Source organism: Dipodomys merriami, unplaced genomic scaffold, assembly GCF_024711535.1.
Source record: "Dipodomys merriami isolate MVZ:Mamm:240054 unplaced genomic scaffold, mDipMer1.0.p SCAF_185, whole genome shotgun sequence".
Lineage (NCBI taxonomy): Eukaryota > Metazoa > Chordata > Mammalia > Rodentia > Heteromyidae > Dipodomys > Dipodomys merriami.
Window position 1 is genome coordinate 75,262 of NW_027203215.1, and position 25,185 is coordinate 100,446.

The following is a 25,185-nucleotide window of genomic DNA, read 5'->3' on the forward strand; positions in this document are numbered from 1 at the left end:
TTAGAAGAAAACATTCTTTCAGTGCAGGACTCCTTACTTAATGTAAGTATAACACATTGATTTTGTTTTTTCCCTGGTGTAATGTGTGGAATAATGTTTGTCTTTAAAGCAGTGATACATAATTATAGACAGAACAGATGGGCTAATTTTCAAAATCCTTGATAAAGGTGTTTTATTTTGTCTTCATAGAATTGTTTTGCTGCCTCTCAGCTAGGCTTGTGATGTGTTTATGTGTCCCTCAGTTGTCTGTTCTTATTGGTGGTTTGTCTTTTTTGTTCTTTGTCTTTGGACCAACTCTGATTTAGTTAATTCTCAAAATGATTTTTTTTTTTTGTCAGTCGTGGGGCCTGAACTCTGGGCCTGGGCACTGTCCCTCAGCTCTTCAGCTCAAGGCTAACACTCTACCACTAGAGCCACAGCACCACTTCTGGCTTTTTCTGTTTATGTCATGCTGAGGAATCGAACCCAGGGCCTCATTCATGCAAGGCAAGCACTCTACCACTGAGCTCTACCTTCCCAGTCCCTCAAAATGATTTTTTTCCCCAATGGTTGTGCATGAGCAGCTACTAGCTAGTCAACAAGAAAAGCACAAGTTCTTGATTTTTAATTAAAAAAAAATTTTTTTTTTTGGTCAGTTGTGGAGCTTGAACTCTGGGCCTGAGTGCTGTCCCTCCAGCTCTTCAGCTCAAGGCTAGTGCTCTACCACTTGAGCCACAGCGTCACTTTCAGCTTTTTCCTGTTTATGTGGTGCTGAAGAATCAAACCCCAGGCCTCATGCATGCAAGGCAAGCAGCCTACCACTCAGCCACCTTCCCAGCCCCAGGTCTTGATTTTTAATATCAAGTTGATTTGAAGATAAAGAACTTCCTTAGAAAGAATATCTTTCTTTTGTTTTACTTTAAAGAACCACATAGATTGAGAAATCACTTTTTGAAAAATCCAGTGATTGTCAGAACTATATGAGAAGTGAGGAGGTATCTCCCATTCCACTGCATGTACCCCAGGCCCATCCCCAAATTCTTTCTCATCGAAACTCAGTTGACAATTTGGCAACTACTTAAAGATAATAAAAAGAGTAAAAAAAAAAAAACAAGCGAAAAAGAAAAAGATCTCAGTTGACAGTTTGGAACATTCAGAGCTTTATTCAACTTTGTCTCTGGGCCTCTTTGTACTCAAGGATAGCACTCCACCACTTGAGCCACAGCACCACTTCTGGCTTTTTCTGAATAGTTTATTGGAGATAAGAGTCATGGACTTTCCTTTCCTGGCTGACCTCAAACCACGATCCTCAGATCTTAGCCTCCTGGAGTAGTTAGGGTTATAGGCGTGAGCCACTGGTGCCCCGCTTATGATACATGTTTTAAGAAAAGTCTTTTCTTTTTTTTCTTCTTTTTTTTTTTTTTCTTGTATCAGTCCTGGGTGCTGTCCCTGAGCTCTTTGGTTCATGGCTCGTACTCTACCACTTGAACCACAGCTCCACTTCCTGCCTTATTGAGGTAGTTTGGTAGTTTATTGGATGTAAGAGTCTCATGGATTTTTCTTGCCTTTAGCTGGCTTTGAACTGATACTCAGATATGTATAGTTTCTTTGCCTTTCCCTTATACTAATTGCTCGCAATGAAAACCAAAAGAACTGCAAACCCAAACTCCCAGTCAAAATAACAGCAAAAGAATATCTCCCCTGAAGAAAAAAACAGAACAGCCGGGCGCTGGTGGCTCACGCCTGTAATCTTGGCTACTCAGGAGGCTGAGATTCTGAGGATCGAGGTTCAAAGCCAGCCCGGGTAGGAAAGTCCGTGAGACTCTTTATCTCCAATAAACCACTAGAAAACCCGAAGTGACACTGTGGCTCAAGCAGTAGAGTGCTCACCTTGAGCTGAAGAGTGCAGGGACAGCGCCTAAGCCCAAAGACCAAAAAAAAAAAGAAAAAATAGAACCACAAAAGGCCAAAACAATAAGAAAAAATTACAGTCGCTTGCTATAGTCTATGAGGCATTGAATTTGAACTCCTACCATTCAGTTTTGCAGAATATTTAACGTGTTCAAAGTTAACGCATAGTATGGTTTTATGGTATTAACTTAGGAACTCTGGAGAGACTTAGTCACTTGTAAATTAAACGGATGCTTAGTTTCTAAGGAGAAGTTGCTAAAATCAGACCCACTATAAATCATTTAGCAATAAATTATTGAGTCTCATGATTAGAAATTTTGAGACACTTCGTATTGGGATTTGAGGAGAGATAACTGTGGAAAATGGGATCCCAGGTGCTTTATTAGAGTGGAGTATTATATATCTTTTCATAATTGGAATTAGATGGCTGTGTACTAATTAGTCCCTCCCCAAGGGTTTTCCCTCACATTGCCAGGGCTGAAGTGGGACCAGGCCACCTGCTGCCCCTGCCCTGCTCACCACCTGGGCCTAATGCAGCTGGCAGCTCACCTTCCCTGTTGTAAGCCAGACCGTTGGGTCCCCAAGGTGTGACTACCAAGGCAGATCTGCCCTGTCTGACACAGTGCCACTGTGGTCATCATTGTGACTGACTGAATTTGTGTATGTGGTTTTAAATCTGATACCCTTTGTAGAAAAAAAAAAGTCTTTTACTCTAAAACCCAATGTACATATCTCCCTCTCCTCAAGTGAAATGCTGAGCACGATTCCTGTAGAATGTTAAGAGATGACTTAACTGGAGGCTTTAGAAACTTGTCTCACTTGTAAGATCACACTTGGCTAGCTCCAAGCCAGCTTTTTTTTTTTTTTTTTTTTTTTTTTTTGCGGGGCGTGCGGTGGGGGGGGGGGGCATCTGCTCTGACACTGATGAGATTTTCCTGACTCAGTTGCAGCAATTACTCACAGACCTCCCCCATGATATGCTGGATGACGAACTTTCCTCTCCGGATCTCCACTACTCCGACTGCAGTGAGGATGGCCCAGAACGAGAGTAAGGAGCTGCTGCCAGTTTCTCTTGTTGTGGCATCCTATAAGTCGTCTTTGGGTTCTAACGTTCATGAGTAGAAAATTGCTGACCCATTTGTAAAAGGCTGAGAGAAGGTTGAAGGGAAAACGGCAATTACTAAACAACACGTAGTAGAATCTTAGGGGTTCTTTGTGTTATCTCTGTCCAAATAAATGGGATTCCTTAAATCTAAAGTATTGCTCTTTCTTAAGACTTCATCCTCCTGAGCAATTGGAGAGAAACTGGAATGAGCACCAAGTGCTGCCCAAACCTTCAAGTGTAAATGTAAGTATCTGCTGTGACTTCGCTGAGAGTTTGAAAATAGACCCAAGTGCTTTCCTCTTATGTGTGTTACCTAACAGGAATATAATGCAATTCAGGGTTTATTCCTTGGAGAGAAACATGGCAATGGCTGGGAAGAAAATCAGCTTCCTGGATACCATGATGGAGAAGGTAGTGATGAAGGCGGAAGTGGATACAGTCCTCCCCATAAACATGAGCAGGCTGATTTGTATCACCTTCCTGAAAACTTTAGACCGTTTACCACTGGTCAGAAGCAGGAACTTCATAACCAACCAACCGATGTAATGAAATTTTCAGATCCTCAAAGGAACCATTTTCAGGTATCATGGGAATCTGATATTCCAGAATTTGTGTGTATATATACACTTTTTTGGTGTGTTTTATATGTTTTAGAAAATGTATGTAGCCAGGGCACCAGTGGTTCATGCCTGTAATACTAACTACTCAGGAGGCTGAGATCTAGAGGATGAGGATTTAAAGCTAGCTCTGAGCAGAAAAGTCTCTCAGTCTGAAATTATCCTTATTTACTGTTGCTTCTGTTTTTTTTTTTTTTTTGTCAGTTGTGGGGTTTGAACTCTGGGCCTGGGCACTGTCCCTCAGCTCTTCAGCTCAAGGCTAGTGCTCTACCACTTGAACCACAGTGCTTTTTTCTTTTTGCTTATGTGGTGCTGAGGAATCGAACCCAGGGCCTCAGGCATGCAAGGCAAGTGCTCTACCACTGAGCCACCTTCCCAGCCCTTTGATAGAGTTATTTAAATAATCATTTTATGTAGATGAAATCATTTACTCAAATTCCTTAGAACAGATCTTAGACCAGACACTCAAAGTAAATACCTGTTTTGTATGGTTTTATAGGAGTCAGTAAGATGAATGCTAAGGAAGAAAAACCACTGTATTTTTTTCTCTGGGAAAGTTTAGTGAAGTAACATATCGTTACTTTTTACAATTTCTCAGTGACAAGAAGTGCCTTATTTTGCTAGTTGTTGTTATATGTCACTTATTGACAAGATATGTTTACTATTCAAGGAGGCTATTTTTATTGTATAATCATGCAATGTGAAGAATGAAGGAATTAACAGTATGAAATTATACCAAGCAAAGATGTCTATAAAAAGCTTGTAACTGTACTCCAGTTAGCTTTTATAGCGTGAAATCAAGGAGTCTAATTTAGATAATTTTGGACAAAATCTCCACTAATCCTAATAAATCATTTCATTTTTCATGTTTTCATAGCAATTTGGTTCATCACAAAGTCCCAACGGTCCAACTCTGGAACCATATAAAGTGATATATAAACCATATCAATCTTCTGTTCAGAGCAGTAGCTCACCAGGGCAGGAAACAGCTGGAAGCGATAGATTTGAAGGCTTGCAACAACAGTTTTTAGGAGCTAATGAAAGTAGGTGTCATATTTATATTTATTTTTAATAATGTAATTGGGAGATTTTGAACACTGGCCATTCGTGGGGGTGTGTGTGTGTGTGTGTGTGTGTGTGTGTGTGTGTGTGTGTGTGTGTGTGTGTGTGTGTGTGTGTGTGTGTGTGTGTGTGTGTGTGTGTGTGTGTGTGTGTGTGTGTGTGTGTGTGTGTGTGTGTGTGTGTGTGTGTGTGTGTGTGTGTATGCATTTGCACGTGTGTGTACATGTGCCAGTAGTGGGGCTTGAACTTAGGGCCTGGGTGCTTTCCCTTAACTTTTTTATTCAAGGCCAGTGCTCTCTACCACTTGAGCCACAATACCACTTTTGCCTTTTTGGTGGTTAATTGGAGATTAGCGTCTCACAAACTTCCCTGATCAGTCTTGGAAACATGATCCTCAGATCTCAGCCTCCTGAGTATCTAGGATTATAGGTAAATGCCACCAGCATCTGGTTCCCAAAACTTTAAGTATGACCAAAGAATTGTCTAGCTATTTCAAAAGGGCCCTTGTTTTTAGAGATTTGTACTGAATTAGTTGTGAATCTGAGCTTTAGTTCACAATAATATATTGATCTCAGCATTTGGGAGTCTGGGGCAGGAAGATCCTGAGTTGAAAGCCAGCCTGAACTGCACATAAAACCTTGTCTCCAAAAACCCCAGGGCTAGAGATGTAGCTTAGTGGGAGAGTGCTTGCTTTGTACACACAAGGCTCTGGATTTGCTCCGTGGCACCACAAGAAGGGAAAGATATAAAGGTTACTGGGGAATAATGAATATTGGCTGGGAATATAGAGATGCAAAACTGGCCATGAATTCATCATTGTTAAATCCTGGAGGTGGGTTCTTGGGGTTCATTGTGCTCATCTCTCTACTTTCTTAAAATGTATATGAAAAATTTCATAATAAACAGTTAAAATTCCTCAGCTGTCTATCATAGTCATTCTGGTTTTTCTCATCAGTCTCAGATTTTTCATTTTATAAAAAGAATTTAATCAGCTATTATTTATTTATTTTTTGCCAGTCATGGGACCTGAACTCTGGGCCTGGGCGCTGTCCCTCAGCTCTGCAGCTTAAGGCTAGCGTTCTACCTCTTGAGCCACAGCTCCACTTCTGGCTTTTTTCTGCTTATGTGGTGCTGAGGAATCGAACCCAGGGTCTCATGTATGCAAGGCAAGCACTCTACCACTGAGCCACCTTCCCAGCCCTATTGTCTTATTTTTACATTTGACTTTTATGTTTTAATATAATAAATTACTTTTTTTCCTATTGGTTATGGGGCTTGAATTCAGGACCTGGAAATTGTCCCTGAGATTTTATGCACAAGGCTAGTGCTCTACCACTTTGAGTCACCACTCCACTTCTGGTTTTCTGGTAGTTAATTGGAGATGAGTCTCATGGACTGACTTTGAACCATTAATCTTCATACTCAGCCTATGATTATAGGTGTGAGCCATGCCCAGCTTAATAAATTACTTTAGAACTTACATCTCAGGCTCAGTCACATCCTAGTTGCTCCATTTTTTTCTTGGTAGTTTATGTATAAATATGAAATAAGAAAAGTGCTGAATGTAGTTGGCTCTTGCCTGTAATCCCAGTTACTTGGAAGGCGGAGGTAGGAGATTGTAGTCTGTAGTCTGAGCCGGCCTGACCCAAAGCCTGAGACCCTATCTGAAAAACAAACTAACGCCTGAAGGTGTTAGGAGTGTGGCTCAAATGGTACAATGCTTGTCCAGCAAGCATGAAGCTCTGAGTCTAGCCCCTGGTACCAACCAGAAACAACCCCAAAAACAAAAGTACTCATAGAAAAAGTACTACAAGAAAAATCTGAGATGAAATGTCAGTTTTAAAAAAAAGCAACCAAGAAACCCCCAAATACTGCAACCCTAAATTTGTACTGTGACTATCCTAAATTAGTTTATTGCCATGCACTCTAGCATATTAAATAACTTCCAATTATTTTGCATGTTGAAAAACCAGAGTGTGGTTACAGTTTGTTTGTTTTTCTCCTTAGTTGGGGAAAAGTTGTGCAGGATACTCCTGGTTATCTGGGTTAGGCCACAAAACACACTGGATTTTCGTGCTGTGACATCGTACTGTTGCTTCCCGTAGGGTCCAGGATGGCTATGGTGGGGGTGGCCCAGAACTTTTTCTGGAGAGTCAATAGCAAATGTCAGAGCGGCCCCGCTCTGCTCAAATGTTCTGTGCACTGAGGAATTAGGTCTAATTGGCTAATGGTCTAATTGGCTTTAGGGGCAGAGGCCTGACATCTCTTTACTATCCCAGTTACATTTTCTTAAACTCCCAGGTTTGAAAGTTAAGTAAATAACATAAGGTTAGTTGTCAAGTTTGCTGATTAGAGTTTCATAGTCATAGAGTTTGAAAAAGTAATGAAGAGTTTAGAGAGATGGCACTCAGATATCCTAACTGCTGTAAGGCCTAAGAGATATTTCCTGTATTACTTTTTTTTTTTTTTTTTAAATTTAATCAGTGGCTCATGCTATAATCTTAGCTACTTGGGAGGCTGAGATCCAGAGGATCTCAAGTCCAGGCTATATCCCTGACATAAAACACTGAGACTCTCTTATCAGAGAGAAGCTGGCTTTGGTGCTTTGAGCGTATCACAGCTTTGACTGGAAGTGTAAAATAAGGTAAGGGGATTGAGATCTAGATCGTGGTCTATGACTGTGGTCTGAGAAGTGGAGGGGTAGAAACTAAAGAATAAAACAAAACAAACCCCACCCCAAACCAAAATAAACAGCAAAACTCTTCTTTAGAATAACCAATGCAAAAAAAAAAAAAGGGTGGAGTGGGAGAGTGGGAGTGGGGGTATGTGTAGGAGGGTAGGGATGGTGGGGTGGGTGGGAGGAGCCTAGAAGTCTAACTTTGGAGTAGAGTACTCACCTAACAAGCTAGAAGCCCTGAGTTTAAACCCCAATACCACCAAACTAACTAACTAAAGGACTGATTTATTTTGTTACTATTCTTTCTTGATTTTTTTAATGTTCATTACAATCTGTGGAAGTGATTTCATAATACTGTGCATTGTGTCCATAATCTGAAAAAAAGCCCACCCTTAATGACTGTATATTTATACTTTGGTATGTGTGTTTTTCTCTAACAAATCACCTTTCAATTCCAAAGCAGGTTCTCCAGAGAATGTGCAGATTATTCAGCTTCAGGTTCTGAACAAAGCCAAAGAGAGACAGCTTGACAACTTGGTGGAAAAACTAAATGAGAGCGAGCGCCAGATTCGATACCTGAACCATCAGCTGCTGATGACCCAAGGTAGGGTCCAACGGCTGTGGGCTCTGCTTTACACTCAGCTACCCCGTGGCTGGACAGCCTTTCCCACTAAACTCACTTCATTGTGTTACTTGTCTATCTTTTCTGTTTCTAGTAAGCTCATTGGACTGGCTCAGAGTGAGTGAGAGAGATAAAACCTCATTACTTCTGGGTCGTTGGCCTTGGATTATTTCCTTTGAGAACATACTATTCTGCAATTCTTTCTCTCCCCCCTCCCCCCCCCCCCCTTCTTGTTCTGTATTTTACTGCTCCACCTCTTTTGGGCTGTTAGACTCAATGAGCATTATTTAACTTTCTTGAGGGCATTCTGCCTTAAAAAAGATGTTTATCCCTTATGTCATTACCTTGGACGACCGACGTATTCTAATTCCCAGAGTGATTTGTTTAGTTTGCAGTGCAACATTTTCCAAGCCTACAAATCAGCATAAACATTTTAAGCCAAGGAAATTGTGAGAGGCTCTGAGTTGCCATAGAAAAGTTTGCCCTATCTGGTGTGATCACTTGGAGGAAGTTCAGCTTCTAATCCTAACCAGCCTGCTTCTTGAAGGCTACAGGACTGTGGTTCATGCTGAACTTTCATCTGTAGAAGAATTTTGTGACCAGCTCATTTCACATTTAATTGAGAGTGAAAGGCTCGTTTTCTGTAATACTCATGAAATTCTTTTTTTATTTTGCTTGTGGGGTTTGAACTTGGGGGCCTGGGCTCTGTCCTTGAGCTCTTTGCTCAAGGTTAGCACTCTACTACTTCGAGCCATAGTGCCAATTCCAGTTGTCTGGTGATTAATTGCAGATAAGCGTCTCACAGACTTTCCTGCCTGGACTGACTGTGAACTGTGATCCTCACATCTCAGCCTCCTGAGTAGCTAAGAATATATGTGTGAGGCACCAGCTCCTGGCAAAATTCATTTTGAGAGAAGCTGTTATAGCAAAAATGTGGGAAGAATTTAAGACTAGGTTAAAAAGACCATTGCCTGTATGGATACAGGGCAATTGGTTCTGAGATACTTTTTCTTTTATTGACAAACTGGCCTCAGCTTCCTGCCTGCTGGGATTCTAAGTGTGCACCACCATGCCTAGATCCTCAGAGCTCTATTTTTAGTTAACAAGGATGTATTATATCTGTGTAGCCTCTCAGGTAAACAAATGCTGAAATTATTAAGATTTCTGGCCCCAGAAAGGGATGCAATAAAAAGAAATTAAAGGCAGTGATTCTGTTGCAATGTTTTTGGAGTCTTGAAAGTAATTTTTGTTTTATAAGTCATTCCTTTTCTGAACTAGCTAACATTCTTTTGCCCGACTTATTCAGCAATGCTTTTTTTCTATGGTAAAGATCTCTTAGAAATTGTCACAGTTAGGCCCTCTTTATAGTGACATTTTCCCAAACCTTTTCCATGCCCTAGATGAAAAGGATGGTTTGACCCTCAGCCTTCGAGAATCACAGAAACTCTTCCAGAACGGAAAAGAGAGGGAGATCCAGCTTGAGGCACAAGTGAAATCACTGGAGACCCAAATACAAGCATTGAAAGGCAACGAAGAAAAGGTGAGCCATTTAACTTTATGGTCAAAACTTGTTGCCTGACATTTACTTAAGCACCCTCATGATGAGGAAGGATTAAATTTAGAAAACTTCATGTAGCTTCCTCCACAGCCTGCTTCTCTTCCTCTTCTCTTGGAGGGTGGTGATGACATCTGCAGGTGTCTGGGGAAAGACCTTGGCTCCTCTGCTCTCCTCAGCTAGCCAGCTCTAAGTTCTGGTGATATCTGTACTATCGTCGTTGTTGGTAGAGGTGGTTGTGGGGCTTAAACTCAGGGCCTGGGTGCTTTCCCTCAGCTCTTTTGCTCAAGGTTACCGATCTCCTACTTTGAGTCACAGCTACACTTCTGGTTTTCTGGTGGTTAATTGGAGATAAGATTTCATAGACTTTCCTGCCCAAGGCTGGCTTTGAACCATGATCCTCAGATCTCAGCCTCCTGAGTAGTTAGGATTATAGGCATTGAGCCACCAGTGCCCAGCATGTCTCTAATTTTTTTCTTCTAATTGTAGAAGTCTCTCAACTACACGTTGATCTTACTTTTCCCACAAATTCTCTTGGAGCCAGCTGAGTAATCTTTCTAGAATACAGTTCTGATTTTGTCATTCCTTGCCTAACGCCTTTCAGTGACCCACTTTCCCTGTGGGACAAAATACCATGTGAAGATGACTGTGTGGTCTTTGACTATATAGTTGTGTATCTGTCATCTTTCCCTGGAACGCACCGACTGTTGGTTTTCAATAACCCCCATCACAGTTGTTGGCTTTTTTTTTTTTTTTTTTTTGCTTCTTGAGTTTTTCCTCAAGCCAAGCGATCCACCTGTATTATAGCAGTCCAGGAACAACTCACAGATTTCTGTGGGCTGCCCTTATCTTTATAACTTATCTAGCCTGGTGCTTGGTACTTAGTTGGTGATCAGTGTGTGTTGAATGAGTGTTTCTTTTCTTATGTATTTCTGTTTCTGCCCTGTTATAACTGGTGCTTTACCTTGTGTTTTAGGATTGGAAAGGGGGACCTTACTACTCTTCAAAAGTCTTGTACCTTTTTCATCTGTATATTCCAAGTGTATAGTTTCCTATTGTTGCCCTAAGAGATTACCATATTTTTTTTGTCTTAATAATTTTGGAAGATGGAGATCAGGAGGATCAAATTTGAGGCAAGACCTCATCTCCACCATCAAACTAGGCATGGTGGCATGTGTCTGTGACCCTCACCTACTTAGGAGGCATAGATAGGGATTTGAGGATTTGAGGTCAACCTTGCGCAAAACTGGGAGATTCTATCCAAAAAATAAAATGTCAAAGGGCAAGTTTATCTTATAGTTCTGGAGGTTAGTGGTCTGATACGGATCTCACTGGGCTAGGGTCAAGGAGATAGCAAGACCATGTTACTTTCTGAAGCAGAATCCATTGTCTAATCTTTTCCAGCTTGAATTTTTTTTTAAAATTCTAAACGTGATATACAGAGGAGTTACAGTTACATACATAAGATAATGAGTACATCTCTTGTTGAACATTGTTACCCTCTCCCTCATTTTTCCCTCACATGCCCTTGTGGCCACCTAGTCTCTCTGATTACACCAGAGAATGCAGCACATTCTTATTTTAAGGTATCTGATTAATACCTTTAATTCCATCTGCAGCATTAATTTTCTCTTGCTCTGCCACATAACATATTCATAAACCAGGTGGATTAGGAAACCCTTTGGGGGCTTTTGTTTTTCCTGCAGTACCAGCTGTGTTTTCAATACTTTGTTTTTAGCAGGGCGGGTAGCACTTACCTGTGGTCCCAGCCACTCAGACAGTAGGAGGATCACTTGAACTCAGGAATTTGAAGTCATCTTCGGCAACATGATGAGATCTTGTCTAAAAAGACAGAAACTGCTAGGCTTTAGTGACTCACTCCTGTAATCCTAGCTACTCAGGAGGCTGAGATCTGAGGATGATCACAGTTCAAAGCCAGCAAGAGCTGGAAAGTCTATGAAAATCGTATTTCCAATTAACCAGCAAAAAGCTGGAAGTGGAGCTGTGAGCTTTGACCAAAAAAGCTCAGGGATAGCTCCCAGGCCCTCAGTTTAAGCTCCAGGACCAGCACAAAAACAAAGAAAAACCCAAACCAAAGACAAACACAAACAGAACAACAAAAAAGTTTGCATTTAATATATGACCACTGGCAAGTGTTACCAGGTTTTCCAGGTGCAGTTGTCATTTTTCTGTGACCTAACAATTGAGTTGCAACACACTTTGCTCACAGAGTATTGCACACAACACTGTCAACTTCGAGCAGCAGATTCCTTGCCTGACACCCACATTGCTGTTATGCTGCGTAAAATCCTCTTTCATACTCCTCTGGTAACTATGGAATCTTTGTTGTTGTTGTTGGTGGTGGTGGTGGGGCTTGAACTCTGGGCTTGGGTGCAATTCCTCAGCTCCTCAGCTCAAGGCTAGCGCTCTACCACTTGAGCCATAGCGCCACTTCCAGTTTTCTGAGTAGTTTATTAGAGATCAGAGTCTCATGGACTTTCTTGCCCCAGCTGGCTTTGAACCATGATCCTCAGATCTCAGCCTCCTGAGTAGCTAGGATTACAGATGCCCAGCTAGGAATCTATATTTTCAACAAGTATCATATCCAGCAAACCAGGGGCTTTGTATGGGTAGCAGCTAGGGCGGTTTTAAGGAACAAAGGCCATGATGGGGAGAAACCCCTTTGTGTGTGTTTGTGTGTATGTGTGTGTAGATGTGTATATTTGTCAGTGTGTGCCAGTACTGGGACTTGAACTCAGGCTTCTCATTCTCTCTCAGCTTTTTCACTCACCACTTAGGTTCTACCACTTGAGCCACAGCTCTTCATTCAGCTTTTTGTTAGTTTATTGGATTTGTTCATCTGGGCCGCCTTTGAAGCTCCATTCTCAGATCTCCTCCTCTTGAGTAGCTAGGATTACAGGGATGAGCTACCAGCACCTGGCTTGCTTCTTTACTCTCATTAGAGCCTGGTTGAGTTTTAAAGTCCATGGGGAGCGCAGAGTTAAAATACTGTTAACACAGATGCCCTTTGTGTATTGGACTAGATGATCAAGAAGTCCAGAACAACTGAAATGGCTCTGGAAAGCTTAAAGCAGCAATTGGTGGATCTTCATCACTCTGAAACACTTCAGCGAGCCAGAGAGCAGCACGAGAGCATTGTTACAGGGCTCACAAAGAAGTACGAGGAGCAAGTGGTGTCTTTACAGAAGAACTTGGATGCTACAGTTACTGCACTTAAGGAACAGGTTGGGCTGATTTCCCACAAGCCACTGTTAGCAACTAGTAAACCTGATTATTTTTTGTCACTGATACTTTGTGACTCCTCAAACAGAAATCTGGATGTTTTTACAAGGTGTTTAGATTGTGAGACTTAAAAGCCAATTAAAAAAAATCTGTAAATATATCCTGAGTAGTAGATATAGTTTGTGTTTTAGTCAGGCATGGGGCTTGAACTTAGGGCCTGGGCGCTGTCCCTAAGCTTTTTGCTCTCAAGGCTGGTGATTTACCACTTTGAGCCACAGCTCTACTTTCAGTTTTCTGGTGGTTAATTGGAGATAAATTTCACAGACTTTGTTGCCTGAGCTGGGGCTGGCTTTGAACTGTGATCCTAAGCTCTCAGCTTCCTGAGCAGCTAGGATTATAGGTTGAACCACCAGTGCTCAGCTAATAGTATACTTTTGAAACTCTACTTGGTTAATACTTGCTTAGTTCCTGTGTTACTAGTTGCTCATGTTGTCTGAGAATGAAGCATCCTGGAAGGATGGAGTATACTGCAGGCTGGCCAGAATCTGGGTCGTTGTCCTGGGAGCTCTCCTTGCATCTCCTGGCCTTTGGTATTTTGCCTAAGGAAATGGTACTTAGGAAAACAATTTTGAGAATACAGGTTGAATATTCCTAATCTAAAAACCAGAACTCCAGTATATTCCATGAGGCTGACGAGACACCTCAACTGGAAGATTCTATATTTGACCTCATATTGATGGTCTCTGTCATGCAGGGCCACTAAAATACTGTATGAAGTTGCCTTCCGGTCATATATAATGTATGTATGAAACAAAATTTATTTCATGTTTAGGCTTGGGTCCTATCCCCAAGATAATCTCATTATGTATTTGCACAAAATCAAAGAGTTTAGATTAGGGATACTCGATCTATAAAGCAGGAAAGAAAGTCTAAATTCCTTTTAATCTGAAATTTGAGCATATTTCAGTCGTGTGTGTGTGTGTGTGTGTGTGTGCGTGCGTGTGCGCATGTGCGTGCGTGTGCGTGTGCGCACGTGCGTGCGTGCGCGCGCGCGTGTGCATGTGCATGTGTGTGCATGGCATGTGCACAGACATGCCAGTACTGCAGGGGCCTTTTTTTTTTTTTTTAAGCTGAGTATGGCACAGTTTATCGGGCTCTGCATAGGCTTGCAGAGTTGGATGAGAGTAGGTGCACTCTCCACTGATGGCTTCTTCTACCTGGCCTCCAGACTCTCATGGCTCATTATTCCCAAACATCTGTCTGTCTTTGTGGCGTTTTGTTTGGTTTGTAATGCTGGGGATTGAACTGAATTGAATGGTATGATAGATACACACGCTACCGTTGAGTTATTTCTCTGGCCCCACATTCCACACACACACTGGCACAAACAAGCAATTACTGTTTTGTCATCTGTCAAGTGTTTATTGAAGCACTTGCTGTGTTTAACGCATTGCAGGCTCCTTTGAGGAGACAGAAAAGAGGAATAAGATGTGTCTAACGTAGAATGAGATTAGAGGAAATAGATTCAATTTAAATGAATTTCAGAGAAAGGACAGGACATTTTTGGCTACCCTTAAGTCCTGAACAGAATGAGCTTTTGACTTCAGACTAGAATAAGTTTCCATGAGGTGATCTCTATCCTTGCTGGATTGGGATAAAAGCTCCATGATTCAAATGGATTTGCCTTCATCTGTGTCCCTACCTACATTGGTACTGACAGCATGAACGGCAAATAAGGCAAACATTCCCTTTGGAGGAATAAATCTAATTTTAGAATAACAGCATTTCCTGAATGTGGACTAGAAGGGGACTTTGGAAGTCATCTCCTTCATTCTTTATTAGCAATATTGCAAAAGGAAGAGACTGAGAAGTTGAGCCTCACCCAAGATCACATGTGTGTTTTCCTGCCTTTGTGCATTTGCCTTATCAAAATTTAGTGTGTGTTAGAGCTGGTCACAACATGACTTCTTTCTGTGTAGGAAGACATTTGCACTCATTTGAAAGATCAGGTAAAACAACTGGAAAGGAATCAAGAAGCAGTCAGATTGGAGAAGACGGAGATCATTACCAGGTTGACGAGAAGCCTAGAGGAGAGTCAGACCCAGTGTGCCAGCTTGTTGCAGTCAGGTGGGTATCTTCGTGGGCTTATATCTCTTCAAAGAGCTAGGGAGAGAGTTATTGGGCTGATGAGGCCAGCGTAGACTTCAGTCATTAAGCTGGGCTTGACATTGTGTACCTCTACTCTCAGCTAACCAGGAGCATTGGTAGGATTGTGATCTCTGAGGCTGGTGAAGTCAGGAGATCGCATCTGAAAAATAACATAAAAAGGGATAGGTGGTGGAATATCTGCTTAGCAAGCACAAGGCCCTAAATTTAAGTCTCAGTACCACTTTAAAAAACCCAAAAAACAACAAAACTACTATGATATGCAGAGAGAGCATACAGGAACAGAGAAAACCAAACTGACCATTTATGCTGCTTTTTTACTTTTTTGGTGCTGGTCCTAGGGCTTGAACTTGGGGCCTCGATGTTGTCCCTTTTGTGGTCAAGTCTAGCACTTTACCACTTGAACCACAACTCTACTTCCAGCTTTTTGGTAGTTAATGGAGATAAAGAGTCTCATGGGCTTTCCTACCCGGGCTGGTTTTGAACAGATCCTCAAATCTCAGCCTTCTGAATACTAGGATTATAGATATGAGCCACTGGCACCTGGCTCTGGTTTTTTTGTTGAAACATTGTTATATACATATAAAGATATAGCTCACTTTTATTAGGTATTTTGGAAAATGCAAGAAAAATGTAATGTAGCAAATAAAAATCACCACCCATTATACTGCTTAGAAGTAGGTATTGTTTCTTTTCTTTTCTTTTTTTTTTTTTTGTCAGTCGTGGGGCTTGAACTCTGGGCCTGAGAAGTAGGTATTGTTAATGTCTGCATGAACAATTTTCTTCAACTAACGTGCGCATACATGCATAGACAGTGCTCTGCCTTGTATTCAGCATATTTCTGAAATATACTAAATGAAAGGCATATGTAAAACTGAAAAATAAATGTTGTAAGTTCTGTTCCTCTGGCTAGCCCAACTCATAACAAGGTCACAGGAGCCCAAAGACACACAGGGCAGGGCACCATACTAAATATGTTATTTTTATTTTTGGCAGTGTGGTAGCTTAAACTCAGGCCCTCGGACTTGCTAGTCAGGTGCTCTAGCAACTGAGCCACACCCCTTTTTGCAGTGGTTATTTTCACCGTAGGGTCTGGCCTGGGCTGTGAGCCGCCTATTTGTGCCTCTCTGCATTGCTGTCATCCTGTGACAGGTGCATACCACTGAGCCAAGCCATTGTGCTTACATTGCTTTATATGAACTCTCAGGAACTTTTATGCTGGGTTGACACTGAACTGATTTCTGCTTCTCAAGTAGGTAATATTACAGGCTTGAGTCACCATGCCTGCCTTCGTGCCAGATCTTGGACATAGATTTAATAGATTTACCTTTATGCCCCTAAACAGACTGGTAATAAAACAGAACCCCACCTTCTGTCGCCTCAGTGGACTTCTGTTGTATAGATTGTGGGTACTTTGTCCCCTTATATTTACTGTAGTCTACATTTTTTTTCTCCTCTGCAGGCTCCGTACAAGAGGTGGCCCAGCTTCAGTTCCAGCTGCAGCAAGCACTAAAGGCACATACTATGAGCGAAAACATGAACAAGGCTTTGCAAGTGAGTGTAGCACTTAGAAGAGGCCATGGAACCAAACTAGGCGATAGTGACACCACCTTTTTCAATCTTTGATTCCTCTATGTACTAGAGGTAGCAGAATTATCCTCAAACCAGCCCAAGTTAGTTCATCAGAATCTTCCCCAATGGCAGAGCCAGGGCTCTGCTCTTTCTTGCCAGTCTGCCCACCACCTCCTTCAGTCAGACATCTGGAGGTGTATGCCAGACAGAGGTGTAGGGAATTTTAATTTAGTTCTGACTCTCTCCCGTCCTGCCCCCATTTCCCAGGTTATTTACATTTTCCACTGAAATGAGAGAGGAGACCCTGCAGAAGAAAGAATTCAAGGATTACCTCTGAGGAAAGAGGAATTTTGCTTGTTCACCCTGGCAGGCTAAAATACAGCATGTTCTTGGCAAACCAAGTAGTTTGTCTTCTATTGTAGTGTTTGTAGTAAGCCATAAAGCAGGCTTTTGCCTCTCATCTTGAGGGACAATATTAACAGAAGACGAAATATAAAGGATAGAGGTATGAGAAACTGCCTGCATTTCCTCCATCCCTCCATATCCTTCCCATCCAATCAGTCAATCATTCTCCTCCCATGCATCCATTCTGTTTGTTTGGAAACCTAATTAGGTTGGCTTTTGTGAGGTTTTTTTTTTTTTTGCTGGTCATGGGTCTAGAACTGGGTCTGGGCATCATCCCTCAGCTCTTCAGCTCAAGGCTAGCATTCTACCACTTGAGCCACAGCACCACTTCTGGTTTTCTGGTAGTTAATTGGAGGTAAAAGTCTCACGGACTTTCCTGCCTGGGTTGGCTTTGAACCAGATCTCAGAACTCAGATCTCAGCCTCCTGAGTAGCTAGGATTACAGGCATGAGCCACCGGCGCCCCACCTTTTATGAGGTTATTGAGAATGCATGGTCATAATAGTGGATTTGAAATTTTTCTACTTTCTAGTGATCATTAAGATAAAATTTTGAAACATTAGAATGATTGATTTCTTCAGCTAGGAAAAGGAAGAAAATTATTTTCAATAATTTTGTATTCTAGGAGGAACTAACAGAACTGAGAAATGAGATTTCACTTTATGAATCTGCTGCAAAGCTGGGAATACTTCCAGGTGACTCAGAGGGAGAATTAAATGTAGAACTCATGGAATCATATGTGGATCTGGGTATTAAGAACGTCAGCTGGAAAAAATCCAAAGTTAACAGGTATTGAATGAATAGTTTAGTGTAGAGTCTATGCTAATAGTGTGACCGTGGTAAAAAGGTGTTCCCATGTAGGAACAATGACCTGATCAGGTTTTTTTTTAGTGTGGAGAGCATGCTCTTTAGGCATTTATTTCTGTATGAGTGATACTAGGGATTGAACTGAAAGATTCCTGCTTGCGAACACTACCACTAAAACTATACTTCTTCCTGTCCTTTTGCTTTTTTGTCTGTATATTTACTTTTTTGTTTTTATGTTTATTTTTCAGATAAAGTCTCAAGCTAACTTTGCCCAGGTTGGCCCTTAACTATGATCCTCTTGTTTCTGCCTCCCGAGTATCTAGGTTTAGAGGCATTTCTAAATTGTTTTTTTGGTGTGTATGTAGGACTTGAACTTAGGGCCTTTTGCTCTCTTTTGGGTCTTTTAGTTACAGTTAACATTTTACTGCTTGAGGCACACTTCTAGTTCTAGCATTTTTTTGGCTGGTTACTTCGAGGCTGGAGTCATGAAGACTTTGCTGCTTGGACTTGCTTTTAACAAACCTCAATGCTTAGATCTCAGCCTCCCGAGTAGCTAGGATTATAGTCATGGGCCACTAGTGCCTGGTAAGGCATTACCAATTCTTACTGAAGTATAAATGTCTGAAATTAAATGAACAGAAATACAGTATTGATACTGAATTTTGCCCAATATAGAAATATCAGTTTCAGAAAGGCGAAAGGTAGGAAGTGGCGCTGTGACTCAAGTGGTAGAGCACTCAGGGTCAGTGGTAGAGCTCAGGGACAGCACCCAGGCACTGAGTTTAAGCTCCACATCCAACCAAAAAAAAAAAAAAAAAAAAAACCCCAAAAAACAAAGGCAAAAGGTGGATTCTTGTATTGAAATTGCACAAAGTAAATTTAAAAACTGAGATGATCTGTTCTAGCAATTAGGATACATACATATTATTTTTTAATATTTATCCCTATGTGTTGAAAGCACAATACCCAGGACTGGGGTGGGTTGGGTGGGGAGAAATGATGCAAGTGGCAAGCATAAAGTCCCAAGTTTAAACTCCAGGAACAAAAATCAACCTCAAAACAAAAAAGAAAAATATCTGAAAACATGCATCTATCATTCAACACATACTTGGTAAAAAGTTTTGTATTCTCAGTCTTGTGACATATTTTGGCTCCAGTATCAGGTAAAGCTGAGAAAACTAGAGCTCAGAAAGGTGAAACACTTTGCTCAAGAAGACCACAGCAACAGGATAACACCTGAACCCCAACCCCCTCCACCTCTCTCCCAAACTAGACCCGTTTATATGACAGGCATACCTTTTGGCCTTAAACTTTATTCTTTGTACCCTTTGAGGTAGTCATTTAATTTATTACTTTTTTAGTTTGTGCCATGATTGGCCTTGGAATTAAGTATATATACATAGCTATTCACACACACACACACACACACTCAGCTTATTAAGTATTTCATCACTATCTACTTTCCTTTCCTCTTATCCCCTCCTCCTCTTTTTTTTTTTTTTTTTTTTTTGCTGGTCCTGTGGTTTGAACTCAGGGCCTGGGTGCTGCCCCTGAGCTTCTTTGTGCTCAAGGTTAGCGCTCTACCACTTGAGCCATGGCACTACTTCAGGCATTTTCTGTTTGTTTATTTTGGGTCCATTTGTGGGGCCTGAACTCTGGGCCTGGGCGCTGTCCTTCAGCTCTTCAGCTCAAGGCTAGCTAGCGCTCTACTACTTGAGCCACAGTGCCACTTCTGGCTTTTTTCTTTTTGCTTATGTGCTGAAGAATCAAACCCAGGGCTTCATGCATGCAAGGCAAGCACTCCACCACTGAGCCACCTTCCCAGCACTTCAGGCATTTTCTAAGATAAGTGTCTCATGGACTTTTCTGCCTGGGTTGGCTTTGAATCACAATCCTCAGAACTCCTGAGAAGCTAGGATTAACAGGTGTGAGCCACCAGCACCTGTCCTCTACTACTTTTTTAATCCTCTTTTTTTCTTTTCAGATATATCTCACTTTGTAGCCCAGGCTGGCCAGTCAGACTCACGATCCACCTGCTTCAGTCTCCTGAGTGCTGAGATTACAAGTGTGCATTACCATAACTAGCTACTTTTTACTTTCTTGTTACTCAGCATTCATAACCATAGTTCTTAGGTCATTCTGAAGTATGAACAAACTGGAGATAGCACATCTGTATAATTATAGTAAAAGAAATGACTGGCTTGTTCAACTGAGAAAGTAGAGAAAAACAAATCAGAGTGATTAGTTGTTGAGGTTCAGCAAGAAGACATCCAGGAAAAGGACAAGTTTAAGGAAAGTAACACATAGCTTATAGTTATTCCACCCACCAGTGGTTTAATAGATGATAATTCAGCATTGAGAAAATGAAAAATATTTATTCTCAGATCAAATTTAAAGGAGATGGGAAAGAAAAAGATTGATGCCTTTACTCTGATAGACTGATCGTTAGAAAAAAAGGGAGCTAATGATTCCCGTGTTGAGCATTTTAGTTCTTTGTTAACTTGAGCTGACCCAAATACCCAATGCAGCTTTTATCACCCGCCTACCCTGTCCCTTAAACTACCACCTAGTAAAATTTAAGGGTTTAGCCTCAATGTTCTATTTTACATTCATGGAATTTGAGTAGCTAAATCTGTATGCAGCTTGCAGACAGTTTCCTCTCTCCCTTATTATAGTTGGCTGCCAAACTCAAATAATAAACATTTAACAAGTGGAATGCCTTTTCCCTTTGGTCTTCTCAGCAGGCTTCATAAGGGACCACAGTTTATTTGGATTTAGGGAATCCAACTTCCACAGGGCCCCGTGAGCGCGCCTTAACGCAGGGCTGGTCATCAGCCCTGGCTCTCCCCCCACCGCTCCACACTCCTTTTTGAGAAAAGAAGACAAAGTTATTTAACAAGCACTTTCTCTGCCATCTAACTTGGCTACACCTCTAGGAAGACAGGGTGTGCTAGTTCAGCAGTCAGCATTCAAGCAGAAATCAGGAAGTAAGCGCTAGTTCACCACATCTGACAGTGTATGAGGACACACATTGTATTGTATTTTATTTCTTATGCAATGATATCTGAAATTATTTATATTTACTTTTGGAGGGAGAGAGTGGTTTGAGTTTTTATGTATGCATGCATGTACAGATATGTCTATATCTTTATATTTGTGTATACACAGGTATACTTAGATGATATACATTATGTAAACAAATATAAGAGCTTTTTATAACATTAAAAAAAAATCTACCAAAGCCAGGCACCAGTGGCTCATACCTGCTATCCTAGCTACTCAGGAGGCTAAGATCTGAGGATTGTGGTTCAAAGCCAGCCTGGACAATAAACTACTAAAAAAAGTAGAAATAGCACTGTGGCTCAAGTGGTAGAACGCTGGCCTTGAGCAAAAGAAGTTCAAAGTCCCAGAGTTCAAGCCCCAGGTCAGGCAAAAACAAAAACAAAAATCAAAACCCCAGACAAACCCAATATTTTTGTTAATTCTCTCTTTTCATAAATGTGCAATAGTGTAACAGTTCTATTTAGAATCACCTAAAATTAAAGAAGAGTAAATAAATATTTTTTAATGGCATATGTATGTAATACTAGCTACTTTGGAGGCAGACAATTAGATCAAACTTGAAGCCAGCCTGGGCAAAGTTAGTGAGACTGAATTCCCCAAACAAAACATAAAAGGGCTAGGGGGTGCTATGGTATAAGTGATATATGGGCATGGGTCTCTAGGTTTTTTTTTTTCTTTTTTTTTTTTTTTTTTTATCTTTTGGTTATAGGGTTTGAACTTGGGGCCTGGGCACTATCCCTGAGCTCTTTTGCTCAAGGCTAGTGCTCTACTACTTTTAAGCCATAGTACCACTTTCAGTTTTCTGGTTGTTAATTGGAGATAAGAGTCTCATGGAACTTCCCTATCTGGGTTGGCTTTGAACTGGAATTCTTAGATCTCAGTCTCTTGAGTAGCTAGGATTACAGGCCTGAGCTACCAGTGCCCATGAGCCTCTAGGTTTGGCAGTTTAGTTGCTAGTAGAGATAGAAAGGGAGGCAGAGAGAGTCAGAAAGGGAAAGAGAGGGAGGGAGAGATGGGATGGGCTGGACTGGGGATAGATAACACCAATGGTTGGTTAGTATGCCTGGTGTATAGTATTCTTTTTTTCTCCCTTAATATTTGTGGGGCAAGTGGCACTGTGGCTCAAGTGGTAGAGCACTGGCCTTGAGCTGAAGAGCTCAGGGACATCGCCCAGGCCCAGAGTTCAAGCCCCACAACCAACAAAACAAAAACAAAAACAGATATTCGTGGGGCAGTAGCTTAGTGGTTGAACACTTGGCCTAGCAAGTATGAGGCCCTGGGTTTAATCCATAGCACCACAAAATAAAGTAAAATGAATAAATAAGCTTAATAAAATTATTTTGCAATACTAGTATATAGGTAGAAAAACATGGTCACCACTGTGGTCAGAGCTTCAAAGGAAGAACCATGTGTGAGCCGTTCCTTGATTTAACCCCCAATTTCTCCCTCAGCCCTGTACATCCAGAGGTCCCAGAGGAGCTTTCAAAAGATGACGTCATTCTGAAATTGAAGGCAGAAGTGCAGCAACTATTGGGGAGTAACTCAGTGAAGCGCCATCTAGTGTCTCAGCTACAGAATGACCTCAAGGATTGTCGGAAGATGATCGAAGAGCTCCAACAAGTGAAGGAGGATAAAAGCACCAGGCTAGAGGTTTGTACCTTCTGGAGAGTTAAAGCAGTCATTGCAAAGAGATGCCAGGAAAGAAACTTCTGCACTTTGAGCATTCAACTTCAGCCTTTGGCTTTCAGAGGTTCATTTGACCCTTTTAGAAGTAGTGAAGCTGAAAGGAAGAACTATCCCTGCTTGCCCTTGATTGTTGAACTTCTTCATCCTGAAAGACAGAATCTAGGCGAGGAAGTGGGAAACAAAATTTCAGCCATGGGGATAAATCTATGGAAGCAGAGAGCAACTAAGCAGTTGGGATTAGGGAGTAGATATGCAACTACAAGCTTACCCTGTCTGAACTCTTAATAAAGGCCAAAAAGATGTAGATGTCTCAATGTTTATTTTTATAAAGAATACTCATTAGTGAGGTATCAGTGGCTCATGCCTGTAATCCAGGCTACTCAGAGGATGAGTTTTGAGGATCACAGTTTGAAGCCAGCCCATACAGAAAAGTCCATGAGATTCTCATCTTCAATTAACTACCTAGGACAGTGCCCAGGCGGAGTTCAAGGCCTAGTAATGGCACAAAAAAAATTAATATTGAAAAGATGATATCAAATGTCTCTGTTATAGGAAAATCTGTTTAGAGAAAGACCAAATCTGTTTAAATTGCCTCAGGTAGCATTTTTTTTTTTCCTGTCCATTGTGGGGCTTGAACTCAGGGTCTGGGCACTGTCTCTAAGCTTTTATGCTCAAGGCTAATGCTCTTCCACTTTGAACCATAATTCTACTACCGGTTTTTGGATGGTTAGAGATCAAAGTCTCACAGACTTTCCAGTAGCATGTATGTATGTATGGTCTCAGTGGTGGGGCTTGAACTATGGATCTGGGTGCTATCCTCAGCTCTTCAGTTCAAGGCTAGCACTCTATCACTTGAGCCACAGCGCCACTTCTGGCTTTTTTTTCTGCTTATGTGGTGCTGAGGAATCGAACCCAGGGCCTCAAGCATGCAAGGCAAGCGCTCTACCACTGAGCCACCTTCCTAGCCCCCGCTCAAGTATTTTGAAGGATGCATTCTGAGAAGTAAGGCAGCTAGGATAAAAATCTTTACCATATAGACTGCTTTGCATTTTTTAATATAAACAATAATAATATTGATATATCTTTTACATTGTACATACTTTTGTGTATAGAGCAATTTAAAATTCAGAGTTTTAAGGTTTCCTTTCTTGTCATAGGACTTCATAGTAGTGGTTAATTTGAAAGCTGGAATTTTGCCCAGGAACATCATTTATAGTTGTAAAATTGTTTCTGAATAAAACCAGAATATGCAGCCCTGGTTTTACTCTCACAATGAAAACTGAGAGATTGCAATGATGGGAAATATTATGATGCCACTCACTACAGTTGACAACTGGCCTATTAAAGGAAACTATGGTAAAAGTCTTAGAAAAACTAGATTGTGGTCATATCTACACTAATTTTTTAATGAATATAATAAAATGAGCTGGGTGCTGGCGGCTCACACCTGTAATCCTAGCTACTCAGAAGGCTGAGATCTGAGGATTAAAGTTCAAAGCCAGCCTAGGCAGGAATGTCCGTGAGGCTCTTATCTCCAATAAACCATTCAGAAAACCAGAAGTGTTGCTGTGGCTCAAGTGGTAGAGCACTCGCCTTGAGCTAAAGAGCTGAGGGACGGCACCCAGGCCCAGAGTTCAAGTCCCATGACCTACAAAAAAAACCCCAAAACAACAAAAAAACCCAAAAGTGAGCACGCGCGCACGCATGTGTGTGTGTGAGAGAGAGAGATCCCTATTAAAGATCTTTGCCTTATATCTCGTTTGAGGTTAAAGTTATACATGGATTTCAGACATCTCCATAGGCAATGTTCAGTAGCCAGCTCAGAACGTTTCATCTACAATCCTTTTGAAAAGGCATACAGTTTTTGTATTAAATTATTATTATTATTATTATTATTTGTTGTTGTTATTGAGGGTTGTGTGTTCAGTATGCCACCTTTAGGAAATTTTGTTGAGATACTCAAGTGATCTTTCCCTTTGCAAAGATCTTAAAGGTGCTGTGCTGAGAAGTCCAAGTACCCAGTGCCTGTGTGCTTGTTGCATGGTGATCTATCATAACTCAGTATATAAAATCTGGTCATAAATAGAGGCGTTCAGTATCAGTAGAGGCTATTTTTAGTATCAGTAATTAAAACTCCCCAATCTGTAAGAAACATAAGGGAGTGTCATAAATTTTAGAAAGTGGAGGCTGTTTAAAAAAAGTTGTTACAATGAGTAAGATCTTAAGAATCTCTTTAGTTTCCTTCTCCAGATCTCAAAAAAGGCTGAGGATAGAAAGGGAAGACCGCTACTTCTCTGTGAGTTGGTCTGAGCCGAAGTCTGGGTGGTCTTCCCCTGTGTGGGCAAGAGATAGTAATACCTACCCTCACCCAAGGTTGAGGGAACACTGGTAGAGGTTATTTGCCAAACATTATAGAAGCTCTAGAACCAGGTAAACACATACACCAGCAACAAATGAGATAAAGTATGAGCATTAGAAATTTTGTGACCCCCTCTTCTCTCAATAAGGAGCTTTTGACAATAGATATGAACATTCTGATGGAAGAGGGGAAGTGTGGGAAGTTATTAAGCAGATGAGTCTAAAATGGACAGAGCAGGAAAGAGGGTCCCACTCTGGAGGGACAGAAGAGTGCAAGTGAAAGCAACTGTTAGAAGCCCTTTCCAGACACATCTTGGACTATGACTGCCTGGCTTGAAAAGGACATAGAAGAAAATTG

The 25,185-nt window shown here is 41.3% G+C and overlaps 1 protein-coding gene across 10 annotated transcripts in view; it reads left to right on the plus strand.

The window, feature by feature from the left end:
• Positions 1-25,185, plus strand: part of Cep152 (centrosomal protein 152) — a 66,321-nt gene that overhangs the window by 7,538 nt on the left and 33,598 nt on the right. For 6 of the 10 annotated variants that reach the window (XM_070026588.1, XM_070026591.1, XM_070026594.1 and 3 more), the window contains exons 3-13: positions 2,835-2,938; positions 3,166-3,238; positions 3,334-3,576; positions 4,490-4,655; positions 7,812-7,955; positions 9,374-9,513; positions 12,573-12,773; positions 14,751-14,898; positions 16,400-16,491; positions 17,539-17,702; positions 22,235-22,433. In XM_070026588.1, the coding sequence (XP_069882689.1) occupies positions 2,835-2,938; positions 3,166-3,238; positions 3,334-3,576; positions 4,490-4,655; positions 7,812-7,955; positions 9,374-9,513; positions 12,573-12,773; positions 14,751-14,898; positions 16,400-16,491; positions 17,539-17,702; positions 22,235-22,433 (1,674 nt within the window). Of the gene's footprint in view, positions 1-2,834; positions 2,939-3,165; positions 3,239-3,333; positions 3,577-4,489; positions 4,656-7,811; positions 7,956-9,373; positions 9,514-11,795; positions 11,857-12,572; positions 12,774-14,750; positions 14,899-16,399; positions 16,492-17,538; positions 17,703-22,234; positions 22,434-25,185 lie in introns of those variants that run through there. The other 4 variants (XM_070026590.1, XM_070026597.1, XM_070026598.1 and 1 more) reach the window with 2 other exon arrangements.